Source organism: Notamacropus eugenii, chromosome 1, assembly GCF_028372415.1.
Source record: "Notamacropus eugenii isolate mMacEug1 chromosome 1, mMacEug1.pri_v2, whole genome shotgun sequence".
In the NCBI taxonomy this organism is placed as follows: domain Eukaryota; kingdom Metazoa; phylum Chordata; class Mammalia; order Diprotodontia; family Macropodidae; genus Notamacropus; species Notamacropus eugenii.
The window spans coordinates 327,392,802-327,407,040 of NC_092872.1; the positions used below are offsets into that span (position 1 = coordinate 327,392,802).

The 14,239-nt window shown below is 37.1% G+C and overlaps 1 protein-coding gene and 1 pseudogene across 2 annotated transcripts in view; both read left to right on the forward strand.

Moving 5' to 3' along the window:
• The window catches only part of PRORP (protein only RNase P catalytic subunit), a 70,061-nt gene that overhangs the window by 28,133 nt on the left and 27,689 nt on the right, over positions 1-14,239 (forward strand). Inside the window, exons 3-4 of one of the 2 annotated variants that reach the window (XM_072629717.1) lie at positions 2,968-3,015; positions 12,339-12,471. In XM_072629717.1, coding sequence (XP_072485818.1) covers positions 2,968-3,015; positions 12,339-12,471 — 181 coding nt within the window. Of the gene's footprint in view, positions 1-2,967; positions 3,016-4,771; positions 4,907-12,338; positions 12,472-14,239 lie in introns of those variants that run through there. The other variant, XM_072629718.1, reaches the window with a different exon arrangement.
• On the forward strand, positions 3,891-5,001 carry LOC140529461 (cAMP-dependent protein kinase catalytic subunit alpha-like; annotated as a pseudogene).

Consider the following 14,239-nt stretch of genomic DNA (forward strand, 5'->3'; position numbering starts at 1 on the left):
TAATATATTTATATGTATATATAATTACATGTTATATGAGTATATAATATTTTTGTGTATATTATATTGCTACTTTTTTCATTATTTCCCTTATATTCTTAACTTTTTATTTATCCAGATGAATTTTGTTTTGTATGGTTTTATATCATAACTCCATCATCATTGGGTATTGTAGTAAATTTGTAAATTAATTTAGGTAGTATTGTCATTTTTATTATATTGGTTTGAACTACCTATGAATAGCAGATATCTATACCATTATTTGTCTTTCCTTTTTAAAAAAATTTTTAAAATTTTGAACTTTAAAAAAAGCACTTTTCCATACACAGAGCCAAACACAGAAAGAGGATTATATATGAAATCATGAATCTCCATTTTCTATTGTTTCTTTATGATATAGCATATAATAAATTCTACAGATTACATTCAAAACTTTCTTGCCTGTTTTTCCTTCTGAAGTTCCTTATGTTTTATTCTATTGCATTTAAAAATATTTTAGTGGCTCTTTTTTTGCGGGGGGAGGCATCATTATTACAACTGTGCTCTGTGACTGGGAAGCTGGACCATTTCTACTTGCATCATTCTTCTTATCTGGTCAGCATAACGTAGGTCCTTAGTTAAGGGTCCCTAAACAACCAGTTGAAATGGTCCAACTTCCCAGGCACAGAGGGCTAGGTTTAAATAGTGCAACAAAGTTTTCTCACAATTCCCATAATTGAATAAAATTTTCTCACAAGGCAGAAATTGGACTGGATCCATTATTAAATTGAAAGAGAACTGAGCTAGCTCCAGAATTGAGTCATGAGATAGAATTAGTGTGGTTCACCCAATTCACCCAATACCCTCAATTGGACAACAAAATGGGACATCATAGTACTTGTGTACAAAAATTTTGTCTCTTCCTCCACCTTAGATCCTCCACCTTTGTGTGTAGGAGGTGAGTAACATTTCATCACAGATTTTCTGGAACATGGTTCATCATTACATCAATCAGAGTTCTTAAGTCTTAGAAAATCGTTTGTTTTCTTGCAATATTGTTGTCCTTATGTAAATTGTTCTGGTTCTGTTTATTTCACTCTGTATCAGTTCATACTATCCAGGGTCCTCTGTAGTCTTTTTTTTTTCATCATTTTTTATAGCCTATTAACATTTCATTCATATAAAATAGTTTGTTCAGCCATTCTTTAGTTGGTGGCTATCCTCTTATATTCTGGAATTATCCTTGGTATTAACCTCTCACCTCTCCTCTCCTCTCTTCAACTTATTTCCCTATTGAAGTGGATAACTTTCTACACGAAACTGTCTACGTGCAAGTGTTCAACTTTCCTTTGTCAATTTTAGATAAGATTGAAGTTCATCTGATGCCTACTTCCCTTACCCCAGTCTCTATATTTTTATATACTTCTCAAGTGTTCAAATTGTTAGAAATAGCAAGTTGTGTCTCCTTCCTCCTTTCTGCACTAGCATATTCCTTTTACTCTTCTCTCTCTTCTTAAAATCCTCAGAACAGAGTTGGTCCACCTGCCAGACCCCTTTTTTTCTTATTTAATTCCCTTCAGTGTTCTTTGAGGACATTAAGGTTCTGAAAAGATTTCTTCCCTTTTATTGTAGTTAGTCCTGAAACATTATACAGCTCCTTCCAGTTGTTCAAGTAAATTTACTTTTCTAGTTTGCAGTGGACATTTGTGGTTGTGTTTAAATATCAGATTTCATACTCGTCTCTAGTCTTGTCAAAAATGCTTGAAATTCCTTCATGTTGTCTCTGACTCTAGACGATCTAAATCTTTTATGTTTCTGAGATCTTGAAGGCTCATGAAGAAAATTGTGATTAGTTATTTGAGGACTGGGGTTTCAGTTTGGAAACCCTATAATATATTGGTAATCTAAAGTCTTAGAAAGTTACCTTAAGGGACTGATAGGTTAAGGAATTTAATTGTCACACAATTAGCTTATGTCGGAGGCAGGACTTGAGCACCTAGTCTTTCTAGCTCCAAGGCCAGTCCTTTCCTATATAAAGAGAAACCTTTACTGGTGTTACTTTTCCCATTTTCCAGACAAGTAAACCAACTTGTCCATGATCACATAATTAATAAGTGTTAGGTGTTAGATTTAAACTCAAGATTTCCTCATTCAAATTCCACCATAATATGTACTGTGCACAAAGCAGTGAGAAGAATGAGTCAGACTCATGATATAGTACACCATTTAGCTATTCAAGTTAGTCATTGTTTGGACTCCTGTGGTTCTGAGTGAGTGTAACTATCAAAGTTTCTGTTTGGGCCAGAAAACCTGAGGGTCTTCCCCTCCCAGATTGATTTTTTTTTTTGGACTAGGTTTGAAAGAGGCCACTTTTTGCATCATTTCTTACCTAGCCTTAATCATTGAATGGACTTGCCTCAGTCAAACTAAGACCTGGGAAAGACTTTAACTTAAAAAGGCTTTGCAAAGTCTCTACTCCATCCACGACTATCTCCAGTCCTCAGAATCCTTATCTTTCCACTGGACCCAGAGGCTGGTGACTTTGCACAGCTCTCCCTCACTTAAATCCAATTCATAGGCAAGTCATGGTATCACCTTCCTGATGTCATGGTCCTCTTGAAGAATGAAGGACAAACAGCAACATGTACAGTATAGCAGTTTTTTGTTTTTTTATGCTATCCATTTAAAGTGCCATTTGAACTTTTCTTATGGAATCATATATTTAGAGTTTGAAGGGACCTTAGAAGCTATTGATTTCCACACCACAAATTAAGGAAACAGACCCAGATAGATTATATCTTTCCTGTGGGTGCAGAGGTAGTAACAAGTAATAGAGCTAGGATTTGGACCAAAGTCCAATCCAGTGTTCTTTGCATTACACCACATTGATGATGATAGTAGTATGTCATAAGTTTAGGATATTTCTAAATGAACTTTATTGTTTTATGACTGAATATAAATTTGAATTTTTTTGTCAATCTTTTATAGTATTCCTGAGAAAAAATGGAAAGGAGAATCTGTCACCATTCATAACAGGTAAGGGAACTTTTTTGTTTTAAAAAATATTTTTTAAGATTTTTGTTTTAAAATTGTTTTAAAATCTTCCATTCAGACATGATTTATTGCATGATTGTTGACTTAATTTTTTTTAAAACTTGGGAGAACAGGAATTGAAATTTAGTGGCACTATTAGAAGTGAATTGTAACTTCTGGTATGGTAGTAGAGTTGAGTACATATGAATAAGCCCACTTTCTGTTGTGCCACCAGAAAACAATAAATACACCTGGAAAAAGAGTAATGATTTTTTTAAAAAACAGAAGAAAGAAAAGAAACCCTCACAGGAAAAACTACAAAGATGAGCAAACAAAATGAAAGGGCCCACTGCAGTGAATACTATTAAGTAATAGTGAATAGAAATCTCCATAAGGAACATCATCCTCATCATCATAAGTATATAGAGCTTTTATATAATCTTAAGTTATATTTATATTATATCATAAATATGTTTATATAATATAATTAAATATATAACAATTATATAGCATTTACTGTGCAGTAGCTGTATATTTAAAATAGAGTGGACACAGGAACCTTCAGGCTGGCTTATAATCACAATGAGATTTAAAAAAATATAGGAAGATCTGGCATTCCTAACATTGGAATTATAAGCTAATACTAGAAGAATTAAGAAAGATGAATTTGACAATGGATAGAGTAGAACACAGTGGAAAACTTAATTGAAGCTAAGTACTCTGAGGACTATAGAGAGGCTCGATACTAGGAAAAATTAAGAAAAATAGAGTTGGATTTTTTAAAAGTCAAAACAGAAAGACCTTAGATTTCTATAAATCAAAACAAATGAGCTTGGTGAAACAGTTTAAGAATTATTGGTGTCTGTGTGGTTCTCCAGCTGAACTCCGGGGAGATATGAGAGCTGGGAGCAACAGTGGTGGGGGAGAGGGGGGAAGAAGAAGGCTAGAGCCAGCACCAGCACCACAGAGATGGGGAACATGGCCACTTCCAAGAAGGTTAGTGAACTGGAATGCATGAAAGAGTTTCTAGATAAAGCCAAAGAAGAATTCCTCAAGAAACAGGAAATACTTAAGCAAAGTACAGTCTAGCTGGTTCCTTTGGTTGAGAGATATTTATAAAGGACAAGGAATCAGGGAACCATTTTGCCTTGAAAATCCTTGATAAACAGTAGGTGGTAAAACTGAAACAAATCAAGAATAGCCTGAATCAGAAGCATATCCTGCAGGCTGCTAATTTCCCATTCTTCATCCAACTAGCATTTTCTTTTAGGGACAACACAAACCTATATGTGTGATGGCATATGTACCATGTGGGAAAATGTTCTTACACCTACGATGGATCAGAAGGTTCATGGAGCCCCATGCTTGTTTTTATGCGGTTTAGATTTTTCTGACCTTTGAGTATCTTTACTCACTGGACCTGATCCACCAAGACCTGAAGCCTGAAAAGCTTTTCATTCAGTAGGTCTACATCCAGGTGAAAGACTTTGGTTTTGCCAAATGTGTAAAAGGCTGAACCTGGACCTTATGTGGGACTCCCCAAGTCCTTGACTCCTGAGATCATTCTTAGCAAGGGTTACAACAAGTACCCTAAGTGTCCTAATCTATGAGATAGCAACAGGGTTTTTGTTTCCACATCTCCTTTCTCCTTCTTTGTTGACTAGCCCATCTAGATATATGAAAAGATTGTCTCTGGGAAAGTATGATTCCCTTCTCATTTTGACTCGTACTCAAAAGACCTGCTTCAGCATCTGCTCCATGTGGACCTCGTCAGAGTGTTATAAGAACCTCAAGAATGATATCCATACCAGCACCACCACCAACCAGATCACCATTTACCAGAGAAAGATGGAAGCTCCTTTTATGCCAAAATACAAAGACTCAGGAGACACAGGTAATTTTAAGGATTCCAAGGAGAAGATCTGGAACTTTATGGATGAGAAGTACACCAGGGAGTGTGCTGAGTTTAATGGTGTTGCTGTGTTCTAGTGATTTTCTTTGGGGGTGGAGGGAAGTGTGGATTAAACAACCTGAGGGCCCTAGAGTTCCTTGCAAATTATTTTTCCCTTAGAGGATCAGAAAGAGGAGATCTTTACTGGGTGGGGGAAGGAGGAGTCATATATTATATGGTGGTTCTCCCTCCCCATCCCTATCCCCCAGTGGTTTCTCCTCACTGTCTCACTCCAGTTGATAGATCCAACAACTGAGTTTCCAACATTCTTTGCCTAATTCCATGCAAATTTTAAATTAGTTTTCTAGCTCCTGTTTATCTTCCAAGGGGACAGGTAGAGGAATTGGGCTGCAAGGATTGTAGAAGCAGCAAGGGGGATGGGGGGGGAGGCAGGGAGGCAGGTTGCAGCTCAGGCACAGAGGCCTCTCCTAGAACCCCATTCCCCTCAAGCAAAGGCCAATCCACCCCCCCCCCCCCCGCACCCCACCCCCCACCCCTTCCTGCCCCTTCCTCCAACACTTCAGTAGAGCTCCCTGGGAAGGACCCCTGTATGGTGATGGACCGAAGGTTAGGCTCCACAGCAGCTGTAGCAGCCCCACCACCTGGAGTGTGTCATCTCTGGAATGAGTCCAGCCTATGAGAAGAGGAGGGCCAGGGAAGGAAGTCACAAAGCCTTCAGCCAGAGACAGGCCCCATCACCTTCTCATATTGGAGCTCAAAATTGATGGTGTTGGCACTGGACCCTACAGGACAATGGCTGCTGTCCAACTAGAACCTGAACTGTCCCCTGAGGTTCTCCATGATGGCAGCTACAAAGTACCTAGTGCTAGACTGTGTCTCACCCCCAGTTTTATTAGGGAGATGGAAGTACCTGAAGGCATCTGGGACATCTGTATGGAGTTCAGCCTGGGGCAACCTCTTTGATTGAGAGACTTTGACCAGGGCTTTCTTCCCTGGTTAGCCCTTTCCGGATGCCTACTGTCCCCAGAATGGCTGATTGTAAGCACAGTATTGGCACAGGGCTGTACAGGACAAGGCCTGCTGTGCATCAAGAACCTGAACTGTCCCCTGATGTCCCCATGATGCCAGTTTCAAAGTAGCTGAATCCTGGATTGTTCCAACTCCCCCTAACATCAGGAACCTAAAGTGACTCTTCCAATCTGTGGCAGGAGTCCTGACCCCAACCTGGGCTGGCATCATGGGCCATCCTACATAACCTTGAACAGGCTTTGACCAGGGCCTTCTTCACTGGTTAGCCCTTTCCAGATGCCTGCTGTGCCCAGGATGACTGATGGTAAGCATGGGACCCTACAGGACAGTGGCTACTGGCCACCTGGAACCTGAACTGTCCTGTGAAGTTTCCATGATGGCAGTTACAAAGTACATAGTGCTAGACTGTTCCTCATCCCCCCAGTTTCACTAAGGAAATGGAAGCTTTCCTCCTTTCTTTTGGCTGCTTTCACAGCCCAACTCCTTCCTTATATCTCCTGTGAACCCTCTGAAAATGAAAGATGGAAATAAAGCATTCCTCCCTCAAAAAAAAAAATTAGTTTTCTGGCCCAAACAGACAACCTTCCCTCCATGCCCCCCCCCCAATACACACATGCACACACACACACACACACACACACTCACCACCAAACAGAAATCCAGCTTTTTTTCACCCCACCCACTCCTCTTGGAGTGGGAAAACACAAGTAAAGGATTACTTTCTACACAACACCTTCAAGTTGGTGCTGGAAGACTTTAGTTCAGGCCCCTGCTTATTTTGCTCCTTGTTGATCCCAGAGGAACCAAGTGATTGGGACAGAGGAACTCAGGGGTCCCAAGTTGGGAAAATCTCCAATTCCCAAAACTACATAGGTGCCCATTTTTTGTCCTTTTCCTGGCTTCACCCTAGAACCTGAAAACCTTATCTAGGGACAAAAGGACAGACAAAACAGTTTCCCACAAGGAGTGATGCCTGGGAAGATCTTTTATTTAAATTGTCATGGTTTCTTTATATTTTTTTTAAAAATATAATATTATTGAAGTTATGCTTGTCTTCCCTCCTAACTCTCCTTCCTGTTTTACCTAGCTGACCCAAATATATTATGATGAGTTTGGATCTGCCTAGGTCAGAGGTTACCTAGCTGATGGTTTTGAGCTGGGGATGAGGATTTCTTGCTACAGATCTCAACCAAAGAGTTGTGGGAATACTTGTGGGATCCAAAGAATTGTGGGAATACTTGTGGGATCCCCTTTAGGGGTATCCTACCAAGTTTGAAAGAGCCCTGACCACTTTTAGCACTGCCCTACTCCCAATTGGTCTCCCTTCCCATGATCAGCTTTCCTACCTCCGTATCTTCCCTGCTTCCCAGTTTTTGCCCACCTAGGACGTTAGGACACTGGAAAAAAACATTTCCAATCCCATTCAAGCAGCTTGGTTTGTGATCTATGCCAAAGAAGGCTTCCCAGAAACCCCTGGGGCACACTTCCTTCTTTTTAGCCATTCTTATCTATAGATTGTTAATGTACAGCCACTAACTTCCCATTCTATCTGGATGTCACTCCCCAGAATCAAGTTGGAGGATGTGGCCCATCCTGAGTGAAGAAAAGGGAACTGAAAGGAAACAGGAACTGCCACAGTTTCAAGGTGGAGAGCTTCCTTTTGCCCTGAGAATGCCAGTGTTTATTTACCTGATAACCTCACCACCATTTTCCATCCCTAGAAGTACCCTTCATCTGACTTGACTGACAGCTACCCATCACTCCTCCCACTGCCCCTCAACCTTCTCAGAAGTAGCTCAAATGGAGAACAATCTACTTCTCTCCACCCCCTTTCCCTTTTTTCTTCCTCTCTCAGTTTTTCCCTATCCCTGCAGAAATTCATAGACCTAGAGTAGCCGTGGGTATGTTGAGGGGAGGGCAGGAGTAACCTGGGAGTTTAAATCTATGTGATTTGAAGAAATTTGTTTCATGGAAGTTATTTCCCCTTTAAGGGCGTGCTTTGTTGTAAGCATATTTGAAACCTACTACCAACAAAATTTTGTTAAATTAAAAAAAAAATTGGTGGCTTAGGAAAAACACAAAGGAACAAAGAATCTGAATTCCATGTTAAAAAAAAAAAAATTAAAAAACTGCTCAGGAGTATTGAAAAAAAGTAAAAATTTCTTTTGGATTTCTTATAGCTTCATGCTACCATGAACTGAAAGGCATTTATAAAACACTGACTGTGGGCTGGCCGCTTGTGCTAGGGAATACAAAGACAAAAAATAAAATTGCCCCCACATTCCCCTGGGAAAGAAAACATACCTATAAATGCAAATACATAGAGAATAATACATAGAGGATAGGTAAGAAAGCAGGAAGGAAATAAGCATTTACTAAGAACCTAGTAGTGCCAGCGCCATGCCAGGAAACTGAACCGCTTCCATCTGAACTGTCTTAGGAAGATTCTGAGGATCACCTGGCAGGATAAGTTACCAGACACTGAAGTCCTTGCTTGAGCTGAACTGCCAAGCATTCAAACTGTGCTGCAGAGAGCGCAACTCTGATGGGCTGGCCACGTTGTTCGAATGCAAACTGGACTATTGCCAAAAAGACTTTTTATGGAGAACTCACATGGGGCAGGTGATCACATGGTGGTCAGAAGAAGCGATACAAGGACACTCTCAAGGTCTCTCAAGAACTTTGGGTTTGACTGTGCAACATGGGAGACACTGGCACAGAACCGCTCAAAATGGCGTGCCCACATCAGAAAGGGTGCTGTGCTCTTTGAGCAAAGCAGAATTGAGACAGCACAAAGTAAATGTAGGAGGCACAAATTTGGCATATCCACCCCAAATATGTGCATAATAGATCATTGAATCCTCACAATAACCCATGCTATTATTATTCCATTTTACAATTAAGGAAACTGAGGCAGATAGAAATTAAGTGATTTGTCCAAGATTGCATGGCAAATGAGTGTCAGAGGCCATATTTGAACTCAAGTCTTCCAGCACCATGTTGAGCGTATTGATACTAAAAGATAGAAGGTATTAGACCATAATCCTTTATTTGTGTTTTGAAGGAAGTGAGGAATTCACCGAGGTGGTGAGAAATAGATGTATTCCAGGCAAGGGAGACAACCAGTATAAAGGCACAAAGATGAAAAACATACTTCTGTGAGTAAGAAACAGAGAGAAAGCCGGTTTGGTTAGACTGAAGAGTAGAGAAAGGAGAGCAATATATGCTGAGGCTAGAAAGACAGAGTCAACTTCTGAAGAGCTTTAAAAGACAGATAAAGTTCTTTAGTCCTAAAGACAATAGGGAGTCCCCTAGAGTTTATTGAGTAGAGGAATGAAATTGTCAGAAGTGTATTTAAAGAACAGGCAAGAAGTGATGAGTGTCTGAACTATGTGTATGGTTATATGAGTATAGAGAATTACTCTGGTACAAAAGATGTTGTGGAAGTAGAAATAACAAGATTTGCCAACTGATTAGATTTCTAAGATTGAGGATCATGGATAATTCTGAAGTTATAAATCTAGTAGACCGGAAGAATGATGGTACCCTTTACAGAAATAGGGAAGTTTGAAAAAGGGGTAGGTTTGGGGATAGGGAAAGATGAATTCTGTATTGGTCTTGTGTTGGAAATGCCTGTAGGACATCCAGTTTGAAATGTTCAGTGAGCAGTTTATGATGCTGGATTGGAACTTAGATGAAAGATGGAGGAAGGATATGAGTCATTTGCTTAGAGATGGCACTTAAATTCCTGGATGTTGAAGAGGTCCCTCAGAAAAGAGAGAAGTGGGTCTGTGATACAGTTTTAATACTCTCAAAGGTAGGAGGCACAATCTGGTTGATCTTGCAAAGTAGTCAGATAGGTAGGAAATTAGGAAAACCCCACAGAGGGAAGATGATCTAAGAGCAGGTAGTCAACAGTCAAATACAGCTGATAGATTGAGAAGGATAAAAACAAAGAAAATAACATCATAGTAACTGGAGAAAACAATTTTAGTTGTAAAGAGATTGAAAATTACACTGAAAAAAGTTTAGGAAGGAATGACAAAAGGGTAAGTAAAGGCAACAAACATAGGCCAGTTTTTTTTTCTAAGAATTTGGCTAAAAAAGAAGGGGACTTATGGTAAACATTAGTGAGGGTTTTTAAGTATGAGGGAGACTTGAGTCTGTTTGAAGGCGGAGAAGAAGGAACCAATAAATCGAGAAAGTTGAAAATTAGATCAAGGGAAAGGTGAATGAGATTTCAGTCTTCTAGAGAAGACTCACCAATGATCCAATCAAGGCACAAGTTGGCCTTGGGTGATGAGGACAGACATTGTCAGATAAGCAGTGAATCTAATTTTGAAAATAAAGAAGAGAACTAAATTCCCAGTATCAGATATGAAGAGGAATTCACCACAAAGGAAGTTGATATAAAGGAAACTATCAAAAAATATTTGGGGCAATTAGAAGCCAAACTAGCTGATAACCCTAGATGAAATGACCGAATATTTAATTATTGAAACAGTCTACGTTAATGGAATAAGAAATTCTAAGTAAATAAGTAAACAAATAGAACATGTGCTAACTGAACTCCCAGATGAAGAAAAAAGGACCAAATGGATTCATGCGTGAATTCTTTCCACAAAGAACTGCTAATTCTATTATTGCATAAAGTGTTTGTAGAAAAAGGAAAAAGGATTCTACCAAATTCTTGATGATCCAAATAATCAGAGAGAGATAAAAAAAAGAAAACTATATACCAGGGGTTCCTTACATTTTTTTTCCATCCTGGACCCTTTTTCTAGTATAGTGAAGCCTATAGATCTCTTCTCAGAATGTTTTTAAATACATAGAATTGTGAAGGAAGGCAATTATATTTAAATAGTTATCAAAATAATTTTTTTGAAAGTATACAGATCTCAGGATAAGAACACCTGCTTTGGAACAATATCTCTAATGAATATCAATACAAAAACATTAAATCAAATATTTACAAAGAGCTACAAGATATATAAAAGATGATGCACTTCAAGGGGGTTAGATTCCTATCAGAATTACTATAAGAAAAATGGACTATATTAATGACAAAAAATTTAAAATTACATGATAAAATCAATAAATGCAAAAAAAAAGTTTTTGACAAAATATTATTCATTTCTTGCATGCTAATAGATGGACCTTTTCTTAATATGGTTTATTTAAAACCAAGGGCCATCATTATATATGACAGTGAATGTAGAATCCTTTCCAGTAGGATTATTTGATATAGTGCTAGAAATGTTAAGACAAGAAAAAGGAGTTGGAATAAGCATGGTCAGAGAGAAAACAAATATTTTTGTAGGTCATATGATATTTTTGATAACCCAAAAGTTCAGCTAAATGTAACTGCTGAAGTAAGATATAAAATAAACCCATATAAATTATAAAATTGCAGAAAAAGAAGTTTCATTCAAAATACCTATACAAAGTATAATATATTTGGAATTCTGCCTTCAAAACACACATAGGAATTATTTTATTTTAACTATAAAACACTACAGAAATGCAGACAAGAAATATTATGTAATTGTTCATACCCTTTGATAGTTTATAAGGAGGTTATTGAAAAAGGGAAAATATATCAACATTATATTTTGTAAAGCAAAAAAAGGGAGGGGGGCTGTGTACTTAGTGACTCAGGAATTACCAAAGAAATTCTCCATAATTAAGAAATGATGAATATGAAGAATTCAAATAAATATGGGAAGACATATAAAATGATAGAGTGAGTAAAACCAAAAGAGCAGTATACATAATTATTACTGTGTAATAAATCAGAACAACTTTAAATAGCAACAAAAAAGATCTCAAAAACATTAGGCTATGATAGTATTCATTTTTAAAGTAAACAACTGCCCTGATTATTTGGCAAGTGAAGAGTACCAGAGTTTAAAGTTGTAGCACAATCAGTTTCACTCTTTTTACTTAACTATTTTCAGAAATTAATTTGGGAATACACTGAGCTTTGTATGATATGTTGAAATAATACTTAATAGTTAAATAAAAAGAATAATGCGTAAGCCAATTTTCTAATTTGACATAACTACAAATCCTTCTAAAAGAGTACAGCTTTGAAACTGTGTTTTGTCTGGTTTGAGCACTTAGTTATAATTTCCCTGTAAGTTACAAGTCCCAATATCGTTTCAGTAAAAACAATTAGGTAAATAAATGTTTTCCTTTTACAGATGGCTTCAAATACCTAATCTGGTTGCTAAATGGCTGTCAAAGCCAAGCGGTCACATTGATTTGCTTAATATTCTAGAATATTTTGTTCTTTTTCCTTTTGGTATAGTCCTGGAATTTTCTGTACTGGAAGAATTCCCTTCCTGGACTTCATCACACTAATAAAATGCAATTTTTATTATAGTGGGCAGTGTTCAGCCTGTGGAAGAATGTTAGAGCCTAATCACCTGAACTCAGAAGAGTATGAATTTCTTAAGGAGAGAGTCCTGAAAGATGTGCTTGATGGAGGTGACCAATACAGAAAAACAACACCCAAGGTGAGCCCAGTCAGTTGCTTTTTTAGAGAATTAGCATTATTTTATAGACTGACAAGATATAACAATTTTCTGTTTTGGACCTTTTACTTATGGGCAAAAGTATACTTTTTAGTGGAAAGATAGCTTTCTGTTCTTGTCCTGAGTGTTTCTAGAAAAATGTGTTCTATGTTACCTTTTTAGTTGTCTTTCAGTTATTAAAATTAAGAAATCTAAAGATACCTCTTAGAATTTTAAAACAGGTTTTATTCATGTTAAAAAATAAAGTTGTCTTAAAGTCTCTATTGCCTCTACTTCATGGCTTTAAGTTGCTTATGGAGATAGATTTAAGAGATAAATATCCTTATTTATGAAAGTGAAAAAGGACTTGGGCTTACCAATTGACTTGTTTTAAAGCTTAAAGTGAAAATTTGAAGGGAAAAAGATTTTGTCTTATATACTATGGCCAGTGGCCTCCTGTATCTCTTCTCAATAAGAATAATGATCACAAACATTTATGTAACTCTTAACTATGTGACAGGCATTCTAAGTTCTTTATAATTATTATTTCACTTGAGCTTCACAACAACCCTAGGAGGTAGGTACTATTATTTTCCTCATTTTACAGATGAGGAAACTGAGGCAAACAGTGATTAAGTAATTTGTCCCTGGTCATACAGCTAGTAGTGTCTATGGCCAGGTTTGAACTTGGATCTTCCTGATTCCAGGCCCCACTCTCTATCCACTGCACTACCTAACTGCCTGTCTACCTAAGGATCTAGAAATTAGGTCTTGTAACATTTTATGGGTACCATCTTTCTACGTGATCATCTCCCTCTGTAATCATATATTTGATACCTTTTACTACACTTCTTACATGTCATTGCTGATAACATCCAACAGCTTATACCTGGTATAAATTCCACATTTGATCATAATGAATGATTTCTTGGATAAATTGCAATAGTCAGACAGGATTTTGTTTAAAATTTTTGAGTCAATGTCCATTAATGATGGTGGCCTATATTTGGCTTTCAGTGTCTTGTCTTTCCTTGGTGTAGGTATTAGGATTATATTTGTCTCATAAAAGGATTCTGGTAGAGTACTTACTCAATTTTGAGAATAATTTGTGAAGTTTGTTCTTTAAAATTTGACGGAGTTTTCCCTTGAATCCATCAGGAACAAGACTTTTTTTCTTTGGTGTGCCTTTACAGCTAAATGATTCTTTTTCTGAGATTGAGTTATTTAAGTTCTCTTTCTGGTCTTTTTATAGTTTGGATAATATATATATTTTTAAGCAATTCCTCTTGTTTCTTTTGTGTTCGCAGTTTTGTTATCATATTACAGGATAATACACTCTCATCGTTCTTTGGATTTCTTCTGGTTTTTCTGTAGTGTCTTGCTCAGTTGCTATTTTATTTATTTTATTTTCTACTCTTTTAAATCAGATTTGCTAAAGGTTTCATTGGTCTTTCAAAGTACCAGCTCTCAGTTTTACTTATCATTTATATGAGGGTGATATTTTGTTTCCAATTTATCTATTTCCCCTCTCATTTTTAAATCTCTCTTCTTTTGTGGATATTTTAGGTTTAATTTTTGGTTTTGTAATTTTTGTAAATGCATATTCAGTTCATTTATTCTCTTCCTGTATATTAATTATATTTTAAGGATATTAGCTGCATCTCATAAATTTTGTTATGTTCTTTCATTATTATCATTTTCTTTTAAATAGTTACTCGTTGTTTCTGTGATTTGTTCTTTGACCCACTCATTTAAGATTTCATTGTTAAGT